The following is a 13,326-nucleotide window of genomic DNA, read 5'->3' on the forward strand; positions in this document are numbered from 1 at the left end:
AAGATAAGACAAGGTGAAGGAGAAGACAAGTTCGCACAAATTCCCTCTCAAATTGAGTAGAGTTTCTCTATTGCTAATTTCCAATCTGCATTGTGAAGGACCTAAGCCCTCCTTTTATAGGAGCAAGGGCTGGTCATTTACATAGCTTATTCCCTAAGCTACCCAAAATGCTCATAAGATCACGCCCCTCTTACTAAGCTCACTCCCCAAGCTTCTAGAATTTTCTAAACTAAAGCCTAAAGATGCTTTTACAAAAGAGGTGTCTAATGTTTCCCTCTAAGCACCTTTCTAAACACTATTCTATATTATTTACAAATTAAAAGAAACTATAAAGAGAGATATTTACATTCTTGAAAGCTTATAGACTTCTTTGGTGTTAGGCTTGATCCTCTCTTTATTTTATGTCTTCTTTTAATTTTGAGAAGACTAGAAGGAAGAACTTCAAATGTGAGGGTGAATGCCCTCTTCCTTCATTAATAAAAGCCTCCTTTATTTAATTCTCATCAGCCTCCCTACACCCCATGCACGGATCCCTCGTGACTTGGGCTTCTTCTTTTGGTAACTGGGATATGGCTTGGAAACCACCTTTCTGACACATCTTTACTCTTGGGATGCCGAGGTCTGTGGCCTCCACGCCGTAACTCGATGCCGCCCTCTCCTCGACACCCCTTATCTGTGAGCCTAGCAAGGCTCCTCCCTTGCCAACTGAACATCCTAGTGGGCCCAACCTTCGAGGTCCTACTTTGACTTTTGGTTAACTTTCGAGTCCGAGGACTGGTCGGTACACAAGCCCCCCAGTCTCGAGCTATCAATTTGCACAACGAAGAGACTATGGCCTCGCCCTGCTATCCCACGTGGCACCTTACGACAGGATGTGTACTGTGCACTGAAAGACGTTTTATTGCTTACATTTAAACAGCTTACACGTGGCTCGATCCAACGGCTGGGACCTAACGTTGTTTGTGCTTCCAAGTTTACGTTAAATTTATTCTCAACGCGCGCTCTATTTCACTGTTCCATCTACTTGAAACTTCTCTTACAATCTTCTTCTTCACCTTCGAGCTTCCCTGCTTCGTCGCTCTTGTAAAAACTGCAACTTTCACCTCCTCATAATCAAAGGTATGGTTTTTACGCATTGATTGCTCTTCACTCTTGATCTTATGTATTGATAGACTGTCTGGGACTGTTTAGATTCTTACATTTACGCTTTTCTCAACATTTTCCTTGTTCCCCTGTTTTCTGTGTTTTTTCGCGTGGGTAGGGTTTTTTGGGTTTTCCTTAGCTTCGCGCCATAACCCCCATTTGTTGAACCTTTGCTTTTCTTTCCCAGCTTCCTTGACCATGGCGAGAACGAAAATCACAGCCAACCCTCCTCCTCCTAGCGTCAATTACAAAACATCGTACCCTTGGGCCTACGATAGGTGTACCGTCCCGTCCCCGGGCGTTGACTAAAGTCAAAGTCAAAGGTACGGTGGGACCCGTCGAGGGGCCCGAGGAAGGAGGATGAGGCGTCGCCAGTAGAGGGAGTCACCGGTATAAGGCGCTGATGGCGTCGCCAACATGAGGTGCTGATGGCGTTGCCCCCCGATACCCACGGGTAGGAAAGACTGTGGAGGGGACGAAATCGCCAGAGGCCAAGTTAGAGAGAGGAGAAAGATGGCTTTAAGATCGCAGTTATAATACCAATAGAGGTGGCTTCAAGACCACAGTTCCAATACCAGTGGGGAGTATACTGGCTCGTGAAGTCCACGCCACTTTAGGGTGATCCCTGGGATAATTACGACCCAAGAGAGGGTCATGCCCAGGTACGAACCAGGTGCGTGGTACGAGAGGAAGGTAGATACACTCCCAGAGTGAGTGGCCGAAACCTGGGGAGCATGAGTTGGCACCCAGAATGTCACCCCCTGCGCCAGCGGCACTTCGAGAAGGAGGAAACTCACGCGACAGGATGTCTTTAAGATTGGGATACGGCGCCATGAGGCCCTCCACGTGTGATATTAATCAAGTCAGAAAAAAGATAGTGAGTCAACGAGAAGTTAGCAGAGATAGTAAACGAGGAAACATTAAATGTTTGCTCATCAGGTATGTTTTTATTCCAGTTAATGCTTTAAATGCTTTAAATGCTTTAAAGCGCTTTAAATGCCTCCATTAAAAGGTTTAGGAAACGTGTTAAATGCGCCTTAAAGCTCCTTAAATGCACTTTAAGACGTGTTTAATGCAGGGTGGTGTTAAAAGGGTTTTTGAGCGTTTGAAGCAAGGGAGACTTTTGGCAAATTTTCCCCAAAACTCACTCTAGTTGCTTGCTCGAGCCCTGAGGTTACGGACAAGGGACTAGAGAAGGATTGTTTGCCAGAATAAGAAACAGTACACAATATACAGTTCATTACCACCTTCAGAGCGTCTTTCACGGTGCTCCGATACGAAGGTGCAGAGTTTTGGTGTTTCTTGTTAGCTGACTTGAGCGTCTTAGTGCAAACGGCCGCTAGGGCGCCCATTAGTTCACTTCTTTGCAGGTGTTCGCAGATTACCAAAAAAGGGTGTCCATAGCAGACGGGCAAGGTCACACAGAAAGACGTACCCAGGTCAACCGGTAGGAACATTTGGCGCCCACCGTTAGTTTCTGCCCCCGAGCGGCATACAACTCTTCAATCTCTTTCCGCTGCACTTCGAAGGCACGAACCACCTCTTGAAGGCCAATGTTTTGGATTTGATGGTAGGTGAAGAGGGCCAGCAGGTCTGCATATGCTTGTTCGATCTCGTGTGCATATGCTTCGGCCCCCTCCTTGGCCTCTTGGGTCATCTTCAGTGAAGCTTGGTGAGTTTCCTCCCTAAGCCCCCAAGCCTTTTTCTCCTCCTTCAATGCCCACACCTCCTGTTTCAGACTTTGGAGGGCCTGCCTCCCCATCGCAACGCTCTGGGCCTGGGAGCGCCAGTCGAGTTCTATCAACAGGAAGGCCCCCATGTAGAAGGGCATGCCTTCTCCCCTGTTGGGGTTTCCCGGCAACATCCCCTCGTTGAATCCCCGCGCAAACTGCCTGAAGACGGGGTCGGGGATCAGAATCTCGGGGAGGGAAGAAACAGGAGCAGCGCGGGAGGGGCTGAGCCTGAAGCTGCAGCTGCTTCAGACAATGGTAGTGGCGGAGGAGCAGACTCACCCCCTTCATCCCGTTCTTCTTGGACTGTTTGAGGTGGAGGAGACATGGCACTTGGAGGGTTGTCCCTTAGAGAGTCCACGCCACCACCTGGAGACGCGGTTGGCAGGGTAGGGACCCTAGTAGCTTTTCTCTTTTTGAAGACCAAGCCAACCTCCGAGTCTTCACTATCTGGGGTGCTGGAACACACGTCGACGCCGCGGCCAGTGGGACCGCATCAATGGGAGAAGGGGAAGTAGGAGTTTGGTATGTTTGGGGAGAGGATGGTGGAGATGGTAGGGAAACGATGGGCGCCGGGGGAGTAGGGGGAGGCACGTCAAGGGCGAGGGAGTCCCCACCCCCCTTGGCGGATTTCAGTTGCTTCAAGGCCTTGGCGAGTGTGCGGTGCTTTGAAGAGTCCATTATCGAACCTGTGTGAGTCAGAATAACCAAGCAAAGATTAACTCGAGTAAGAAAGAACGAAAGCACTGATGGCGTCGCCAACATGAGGCGCTGATGGCGTCGCCAACATGAGGCGCTGGTGGCGTCGCCAACATGAGGCGCTGATGGCGTCGCCCCCCGATACCCACGGGTAGGAAAGACTATGGAGGGGACGAAATCGCCAGAGGCCAAGTTAGAGAGAGGAGAAAGATGGCTTTAAGATCGCAGTTATAATACCAATAGAGGTGGCTTCAAGACCACAGTTCCAATACCAGTGGGGAGTATACTGGCTCGTGAAGTCCACGCCACTTTAGGGTGATCCCTGGGATAGTTACGACCCAAGAGAGGGTCATGCCCAGGTACGAACCAGGTGCGTGGTACGAGAGGAAGGTAGATACACTCCCAGAGTGAGTGGCCGAAACCTGGGGAGCATGAGTTGGCACCCAGAATGTCACCCCCTGCGCCGACGGCACTTCGAGAAGGAGGAAACTCACGCGACAGGATGTCTTTAAGATTGGGATACGGCGCCATGAGGCCCTCCACGTGTGATAGTAATCAAGTCAGAGAAAAGATAGTGAGTCAACGAGAAGTTAGCAGAGATAGTAAACGAGGAAACATTAAATGTTTGCTCATCAGGTATGTTTTTATTCCAGTTAATGCTTTAAATGCTTTAAATGCTTTAAAGCGCTTTAAATGCCTCCATTAAAAGGTTTAGGAAACGTGTTAAATGCGCCTTAAAGCTCCTTAAATGCACTTTAAGACGTGTTTAATGCAGGGTGGTGTTAAAAGGGTTTTTGAGCGTTTGAAGCAAGGGAGACTTTTGGCAAATTTTCCCCAAAACTCACTCTAGTTGCTTGCTCGAGCCCTGAGGTTACGGACAAGGGACTAGAGAAGGATTGTTTGCCAGAATAAGAAACAGTACACAATATACAGTTCATTACCACCTTCAGAGCGTCTTTCACGGTGCTCCGATACGAAGGTGCAGAGTTTTGGTGTTTCTTGTTAGCTGACTTGAGCGTCGGAGTGCAAACGGCCGCTAGGGCGCCCATTAGTTCACTTCTTTGCAGGTGTTCGCAGATTACCAAAAAAGGGTGTCCATAACAGACGGGCAAGATCGCACAGAAAGATGTACCCAGGTCAACCGGCAGGAACAATAGGCTTCTCGCAGAGATTTCCTCTCTTACAGCCATCGCCGATTGGAGGGCTCATTTGGACAGTGAGCCCAACTTCGTGGGTAAGTCGTTTGGTAGGGTCCACAACGCGTACATATGAGTTCGTCCCTGCGTTGCTGGCGAACCCGTGTGCATAGCAATTGGGCCAACGACGGCGAACCCTTTTTCTTCTTTTATCAAACGGTCTTCAAGCGCATTAGGCAACGCCTCCCTTTCACTCACTTCGAAAGAGAGTTACTCACTGAGCTCAACGTTGCCCCTGCCCAGCTGCATCCCAACAGCTGGGCCTTCATCAGGGCCTTCTCCATCCTTTGCGGCTACTTTGGTCACACCCCCTCGATTGACATCTTTTTGCACTTTGTCGAGGCCAAAAGCCCTAGGAACAACCTGTGGGTCAGTCTCAGCGGGGTGACGGGGAGGGTCATCTTCACCTTGTTCCAACAATCCTACAAAGGATTCAAGGGCAAGTTCTTTAGGGTGTGTTGGTCTGACCACGACCGCACAGCCCTAGATGGCTTTCCCCTCTACTGGGTGAGCGAACTGAAGTCCAAAAAGGCTAAGAGCTTGGATGAGCTCTCCTCTACCAATCGAAACGTATGCTAGTTGCAGGCCAACTTGGGAGTCGTCTTCGACACCGCAGCGCTCATAAAAAAGGAATATAACCCATATGAGCTAGGTGGTTATATTGGTACAAGAAGCTGCTCTCGATCTCTTTCATACATCATGTACAGTACGGTCCTTGAGCGTTGACCAAAGTCAATGCGATGGGACCCCGAGAGAGGGATCCACTAGAAAGTATAGCAGGGCAAGAAGGAGTTTCTTTAAGGTCCACGGCCTTGGGCGTTGACCGGCCTCGGGCGTCGCCCAGGGCCAGCATAATAAAGGCGTCTAGGAAACTTGGCAGGCCAGGGAAGTGTCCTCTCCTGATACCTACGGGTAGGGATAACCGTGGAGGAGGCGGCACAGTAGGAGGTGGCACGGTAGGAGGCAACACAGTAGGGGCGTGGAGGCCTCGGGCCTCAACACCCCAGACAACAATAATAGATAAAGAAAGGTGGTTTTCAAGCCACACCCCCAATTACCAGTAGGGAGAGACCTAACTCACGAGGGATCCGTGCATGAGGTGTAGGGACGCGATAGTACGCACCACCGTTGGAAAGCCACTGGGGCAGAGACGACCCATGGGAGGGTCACATCCCAGAGGGTGATATGCATGCATGGCACGTGAGGAAGGCAGGGAATTCCCAGGGTGGATGACTCAGAGAATGGGCACATGAGTTGGCACCCATGCAGTCACCCCCGCACGAGTTGCACTTCGACAGGGCAACCTTACACACTGAGAGGGCCTTAAGACTGAGAACAGAGTTGCTAAGGAGCACCCACAGAATGCGCAAGTCTCAGGCTGACACGTGGACAAAAACACCGGGAAGGTATATAAGGTTTTACAATAAACAGAATAAGGTACGTTTTACACATTCGAAGACATTTGAACTAGAAGCTAGCATTTTCAGTTACGATTCAGTTACGCATTTCTCTGAACATTGAACTTACGGTGTTCTGCGACGAGAAGTGTTTGGTGTTTCCTGTCCAATAGCTGACTCGACCGTCGGAGTGCAAACGACCGCGAGGGCGCCATTTGTCTCTTTGTTTCAGGTGTTCACTGCAGAGGAAGGAGAACGTTGGAACAGAAGAAAAGGAGTTCTTGAAGCGCAGTTTGTAGAGACGCACGAAGGTGTTCGAGTCACCCGACAGGAACATTTGGCGAAGAGGTTTGCTCAGATTCACTGAAGAAAGTTCCAAGATTCGATAAAACAGTTCAAGATTCGCCAAGAAATGCCAAGAATGAGGAATACTAGGCAGAGTTCTACGACGCATGTGGGAGATGAGAGTTTGACCTTGCAGCAGATCATGGAAATGATGCAGGGCCTCCAGGAGGCGATGGTGGCGTCAAAGGCAGAGCAGGAGCGTATTCAGCTGGACCTTGCGGCGTCGCAAGCAAGAAATGAGGAGTTGCACCGCACCAACGAAGAGTTGCGTCGCGGGTTACGCAACCAGCCTGGGAGTCGCGAAGTAGAGGAGCAAGAGTGTGCAATGCCTCCCAGGGAGTTTCCTATGCCTTTCTCACAAGCAATCATGAATGTTGCTATCCCTGCCACATTCGTGGGGCCGAAAGCCATGTTCACCGGGATGGAGGATCCAGTGGCGCACCTCACAACATTCCATACTCAAATGATGTTGATTGGCGGTTTTGGCGTCGTCAGATGTAAGTTGTTCATGAGTACGTTGGTGGGAACGATGAAGTGGTTCATCAGCCTTCCAGATGGCCACGTGACTTCATTCACACAATTGTCGAAGTTGTTCAGGGAGAAGTACATAGCGAATCGTGCTCCCCCACCCAACTCCTACGATCTCTTCGACGTAAGGCAATACTAGGGGGAAACATTGAAAGAGTTTTTTAATCGCTTTGGGTCACAGGTGGTGAGGGTCAACACCACAGATGAGTCAATGATAGGTCATGCGTTGGATCGTTTAGCGAGTCGCTCATCAGAAGTCGCCCCAAGACTTTCGCTGAGATCAGGCGTCGTGCGGTGGCCTACATTGCAGCGAAAGGTGAAGTAAACGAGAAGCGTGCGAGCGTCGTTCCCGCGCGTCCACGAGTGTCGTCGCACGCACAACCCTGTGAGGGTTAACGACACCACGATGGGGAAGAAGGGTCAAGGAGGAAAGCGAACCTACGAGCCAAGGAAGGCCCAGGCTAAGGGGCGTTCAAGGGAGAATAACCCGGTGAGGCACAACTTTGTGGTGGAGCTGAAAGACCTGATTGTTGTGCCCAACATAACGGACAGGTTGAAGATGATGGTGAAGACGGATAAGGTGTTGGGATTGCACAAGGATGCATGGTGCGAGTTCCACCAGACATTTGGTCATCCGATAAACAACTGCTTGGCGTTGGGGCATCAGCTAGATGAGCTTATGAAGAGCGGTTTCCTGAATGATTACCTGGTGGGGCCATCAAGGACCGAGGCCTTGACGGCATCAACAGAGGACCAAGCCCACGAGATGCCCATCCACGGGGAAATCCACAGCACCTCACGTTCATGAAGGCTGATCTTCGCGACGTCGTTCCTCATGATAACGACCCCGTGGTGATTTTGGTTGTAACCGCGGGGAGGAAAGTACACCGAGTGCTGGTAGACCAAGGCAGCTCGGCGAATGTGATGTTCTGGCCTACGTTTAATAAGTTGCAGCTGTCTCCTGATCAGCTTAGGCCATACACGGGGTGTTTGTATGGTTTTGCGGGAGATCAAGTGGAGGTGCGTGGTTATTTGGAGTTGAGGACAACTTTTACAGATGGCTCCGCATCTCGCACAGAAAACATAAGATACCTAGTTGTAAACGCCCACTCGGCGTACAACATCTTATTGGGAAGGCCGACCCTAAATCGGCTTAGGGGGGTGTCGTTTACACGCCATATGAAGTTGAAGCTGCTCGATCTTAGTGGGAAGGTGATCATGATCAAATCCGATCAGCAAGAGGCCAAGAAGTGCTATGAGAATAGCCTCAAAACGAAGAGGGGCGTGTTCATGGTAGTAGAGCGCCCACCCATGGAGGAGGCGCCCATGGAGGAGGACTGTGTAGGCGCATCCTGCGTAGAGAACGCCCGGGAGAGGCGACCCGAGCTAGCTGAGAATGTTGTGGAAAGGCAAATTGGTGGTAAGACATTCAAGTTGAGTAGGTCGTTAGACCAAGAGGAGCAAAATCAGGTGGCAGAGGTGATATCACGTCATCTAGACGCCTTCGCATGGTCCGCCTCGGACATGCCAGGTATTGACCCAGATTTTCTATGCCACCGCCTCACCATGGACCCCAAAGTCCGACCCGTGCGTCAGAGAAGAAGAAAGTTTAACGAAGAAAGGCAGCTGGTCGTACAAGAAGAGACGAGGAAGATGTTGAACGCCAACCACATTAGGGAGATTCAATATCCTGACTGGTTGGCCAATGTGGTTTTGGTGAAGAAGGCCAATGGGAAGTGGAGGATGTGCGTAGATTTCACTGACCTCAACAAGGCGTGCCCAAAGGATTCGTACCCTTTGCCAAGGATCAACGCGTTGGTGGAGAGCGCCTCGGGTTGTAGAATGCTCAATTTTTTGGACGCGTTCTCAGGGTATAATCAGATCAAGATGCACCCCCGCGACGAGTGCAAAACGGCGTTCATGACCGAGACATCCTGCTACTGTTACACAGTGATGTCATTCGGCCTGAAGAACGCAGGCGCCACCTATCAGAGGTTGATGGATAAGGTCCTTGCACCCATGTTGGGAAGAAACGTGCAGGCCTATGTGGATGACATGGTGGTCACCTCGTAGGAGAGGGGACAACACATAACTAATTTAGAAGAGTTGTTCGCTACCATAACCAAGTATCGTTTGAAGCCGAACCCCGAAAAGTGCGTATTCGGGGTCTAGGCGGGTAAATTCTTAGGGTTCCTACTCACCGAGCGTGGGATAGAAGCGAACCCAGACAAGTGTACGACGATCCTCGCCATGAGGATTCCCGCCTCGGTAAAAGAAGTACAACAACTGACAGGGCGGATGGCGGCCCTGTCCAGATTTGTATTTGCTGGAAGAGACAAGGGTCACCCCTACTTCCAGTGTTTAAGAAGAAACAGTCGGTTCGTGTGGACCGAGGAGTGTAAGGCGGCGTTCCTCAAGCTAAAAGAGTACCTGGCCGCTCCCCCCGTGCTGGGCAAGCCACAGATGGGTGTGCCCCTCCGGTTGTATTTTGTTGTGACCGAGCGGACGATCAGCTCAGTCCTTGTTCAGGAGCAGGACCAGACGCAAAAGCCAATATACTTCGTGAGCAAGGTGTTACAAGGGCCAGAGGCGAGGTATCAAGTCTTAGAGAAGGCAACACTGGTCGTGGTGTTCTCGGTTAGGAGGTTCCGTCATTACTTCCAGAGCTTCACGATGGTAGTGATGACGAACCTCCCTATCCGGAAAGTGCTGCAGAAGCCAGACGTGGCAGGGAGGATGGTACGCTGGGCAGTGGAGCTATCGGAGTTCGATGTCCAGTATGAGCCCCGAGACCTCATAAAATGCCAAGTCTACGCGAATTTCGTGGCGGAGCTCTCCCCAGGGAGTGCATAACAAGAAGAGGAGGTTAGTTTCAAGTGGGTACTCTAAGTTGATGGGTCCTCCAATCAGCAAGGGAATGGAGCTGACATGATCTTAGAGGGGCCAAATGGGTTGTTGATTAAACAGGCCCTGAGGTTCGCCTTCAAAGCCAGTAACAATTAGGCGGAGTACGAGGCCCTAATAGCTGGAATGCTCTTGGCCAAGGAGATGGGTGCACGGAGTTTGCTGGCAAAGAGCGATTCCCAGTTAGTTACGGGACAAGTAACCGGGGAGTACCAAGCCAAGGATCCACAGATGGCTGCATACTTGGGCAATGTTCAAGTCTTGAAGGGGGCGTTCGCAGTGTGCAAGCTGGTACACGTCCCAAGGGAGCAGAATGCCCGTGCAAACCTGCTCGCCAAGCTGGCCAGCTCGGGTAAGGGGGGAAGGCAAAGGACGATAATACAGGAAACCCTCAAAACACCACGAACGTTTGTTGCAGATAGCAGGGTAAGCGTCCTTCAGATCAGTACGTTTAGGGGAAGGGCAAGGAGTCATCGGTCACTGACTTAGGACACGCTGAAGACGCCCAACATAAAGTGTTTATCCGGTCTCACTGGGAGGGGAGGATCTTATGCAGGTATGCGTGTTGGAGGAGGGGGACACGTGGATGACGCCCTATAGGCAGTACCTTGCCGATGGGATACTCTCAGTAGAGCCCGATGAGGGCAAGAAGGTAAAAAGAAACTCCACAAGGTACACCCTCGTTGACGGAGCATTGTTCAGACATGGGTTCACACACTCGATCTTGACGTGTGTGAGTGGAGATTAGTGTACGAGGATAATGGCTGAGCTCCACGAGGGAATATGTGGGAGCCATGTTAATGGTAGGTCTCTAGCGTCGAAGGTTGTACGCGCAGGGTATTACTGACCAACAGTAAGAGAAGATTGTGTGAGGTACGCCCTATGGTGCAAGTAGTGCCAGCATCACGTCGACTGGCACAAGGCGCCACCAGAAGAGTTGAGGTCCATCTATAGTCCGTGGCCCTTCCATACGTGGGGAATCGACATTCTGGGACCCTTTCTGTTGGCAATAAGACAAATGAAGTATTTGATAGTGGCCATGGAATACTTCACGAAGTGGATTGAAGCCGAGCCGGTAGCGCAGATCACGGCTCACAATGTACAACATTTTGTGTGGAGAAATATTGTGTGTCGCTTTGGCGTACCTAAACATCTTGTCTCCGACAACGGTACATAGTTTGCAAGCCAACAGTTGGGCAAGCTGTGTACAGAGGTCGGCATAAAGCAGGTCTGCTAACATAATCTTGCTTAGAGGATTGAAGAGAAGGCTTGAGAAAGCTAAGGGGACCTGGGCGGAAGAGGTTCCTAGGATAGTGTGGGCTTACCACACCACGCCTCAATCCTCCACTAAGGAGACGCCCTTTAGCTTGGTGTATGGATCGGATGCGATGATCCCGGTAGAGATCCACGAGAGCTCGCCACGCTTTCAATGTTTTGTGGCCGAGGAGTCTAACGAAGAGAGGAAGGTGAATCTGGATCTGTTGGACGAGGTCATAGAGGAGGCGAGGATCAAAGCCGAGGTGTTGAAGAGAAGGGTAGAGCACTAGTACAGCTCCAAGATAAAGCCCCGACAGTTCCAAGTTGCTGATTTGGTAATGCGGAAGGCTCATCCATATGAACTGGAGAACAAGTACATCGGTCGACTCCTCCCCGGGCGTGGGCACCAAGTACACCGGTCGACTTGGTGTTTAGACACCTCGAGGAGGGTGGAAGCTCCCTATGGGACGCCTCCTCCCCGGGCGTGGGCACCAAGCCTATTGATTGACCTGGTGTTTAGACACCTCAAGAGAGAGCGGCAGGGGGTGCCTCCTCAAGCGTGGGCACCAAGCATGAACAGTAGGCTTTAGCCAAGAGAAGTCCTCCTTCGCCTTTGAGCAATGATGAGGCCAGTAATGCTCTTAAGGCTAGACGCCTTGAGACCACGAAGTACGAGTAAGTGCCAAGTGAAGGAGCTCCCATGCTCGAGTAAGAGAGAAAGTTAAGGACAATTGAAGGTCCACACACACTTGTCTCATTACAGATTGTTTTGACAACAAAGTTAAAAGAATACAAGGCGTGCTACCTATAGTTTGAGAAGACAAGGCTACTCGAAGTAATGAGCGAAGTAAGCATTAAAAGCGTTGTTAGTAAAGCAGGAATAAGCAAAGCAGTTAAGTTAAAAGTGCAAGATACATTAACAGTATGAAGAGTTCTTAAGAATACAACTTTTGACTGCAAAAGCTAAGCAGCATCATGTGGAAGGCTCCTTGGCACGATTTCTCCTTCGACGACGTGGTTCGTTGTAGCAAAGGGCGAAGTGTCCATCTCAGGATGTTTGCAAACAACTTGAGCCAGGGCATCTTCAAACCCGGCAGCGTAGGCATCCGCAACGTCGTCGATGAGTTCTGTCTCAACCTTTTTGAAGCCCTTAGCTTGGGCAACCATCTCTTTCTCAGCTTGGACAAGGGCTTCAGTTTTCTGTGAAAGCTCTTGTTTAGTCTCTTCAAAGTTCTTGGCCTGCTCAGCTAGTTCAACCTTGACTTTCTCAAGGGCCTCAGTTTGTGCAGCCAGTTCCTCCTTGGCTTTTGCTAAGGCTTCAGCCTTTTCCACAAGCTCAACTTCAACCTTACCCAGGTGTACCTCCCGGGTAACAGAGCGCTCTTCAAGGCTGGTCATCTTGGCTTGGTTGGCCGCAACATCTTTGAGTTCCGCTATTTCAACTCGTAGAGCCACCACTTTGGCTAGAAGTGTGGTGTACTTCTGACCTTCATCGTGAAGCCTCTTGTTGGCCTCCAGCTCAGCCTTTCGAAGAACTCCCATCTCCTTGGTCAAGGCGGCCTCCTGGATAAAGAAACGTTGAGCCTGTTTGGCCATTTGTTCTTTCACTAAGGCCAGTTTATCTGCAAGGGCCTGTTGCTCTTTGGCCTTCACCTCAGCCTAGTGGAAAGAAGAGTTGGCGCGAGTAAGGAACCCACCAAGGCTGAGGCCCATACTCTCTGCAACGCCTCATCAGTAAAGTTCCCCAGGGTCTCTTGCTAATAGCCCCTCAAGATGTGCTGGATGACCCGGGGAAGCTCAGGAGCAGGTGTAAGAGTGGGCTCAGGAACTGTCTCAGCTCCCTCCTTAAGGGCAAGATATTGTGGAGGTGAGGAGGCACTGGGAGGATTATCCCTAAGCGAGGCAGGACGTCTTTCGGAGATGAGTGGGAGGTGGCTACCATCATGATTTTCCTCCTCTTGAAGTTAGGGCCCTTCACAGAGTCCTCATCGTCGTCAGAGGCAATGACCACCACCCCTTTGTTTTTCTTTAGGAGGCTGGTGGAGGAGAAGCCCTGAGCGTGGCTAAAGGAATAGTCGCGATTGGGGTTGGAGAAGTGGGGGTTGGTGTTGTATGTGGTGAGGTGGG

The 13,326-nt window shown here is 50.7% G+C and overlaps 1 protein-coding gene across 1 annotated transcript; it reads left to right on the forward strand.

The window, feature by feature from the left end:
* The first annotated feature begins 7,842 nt into the window (after positions 1-7,842).
* Positions 7,843-9,111, forward strand: LOC137834215 (uncharacterized). The gene has a single exon (XM_068642277.1). It carries the CDS (start codon positions 7,843-7,845, stop codon positions 9,109-9,111), a length of 1,269 nt encoding a protein of 422 aa, XP_068498378.1.
* The last annotated feature ends 4,215 nt before the right edge of the window (positions 9,112-13,326 follow it).

This window comes from Phaseolus vulgaris, chromosome 5, assembly GCF_000499845.2.
Source record: "Phaseolus vulgaris cultivar G19833 chromosome 5, P. vulgaris v2.0, whole genome shotgun sequence".
Lineage (NCBI taxonomy): Eukaryota > Viridiplantae > Streptophyta > Magnoliopsida > Fabales > Fabaceae > Phaseolus > Phaseolus vulgaris.

Excerpts from the sequence above, each read along its gene's own strand:
- LOC137834215 (XM_068642277.1), top strand. The coding sequence starts at position 7,843 with ATGAAGGCTGATCTTCGCGACGTCGTTCCTCATGATAACGACCCCGTG.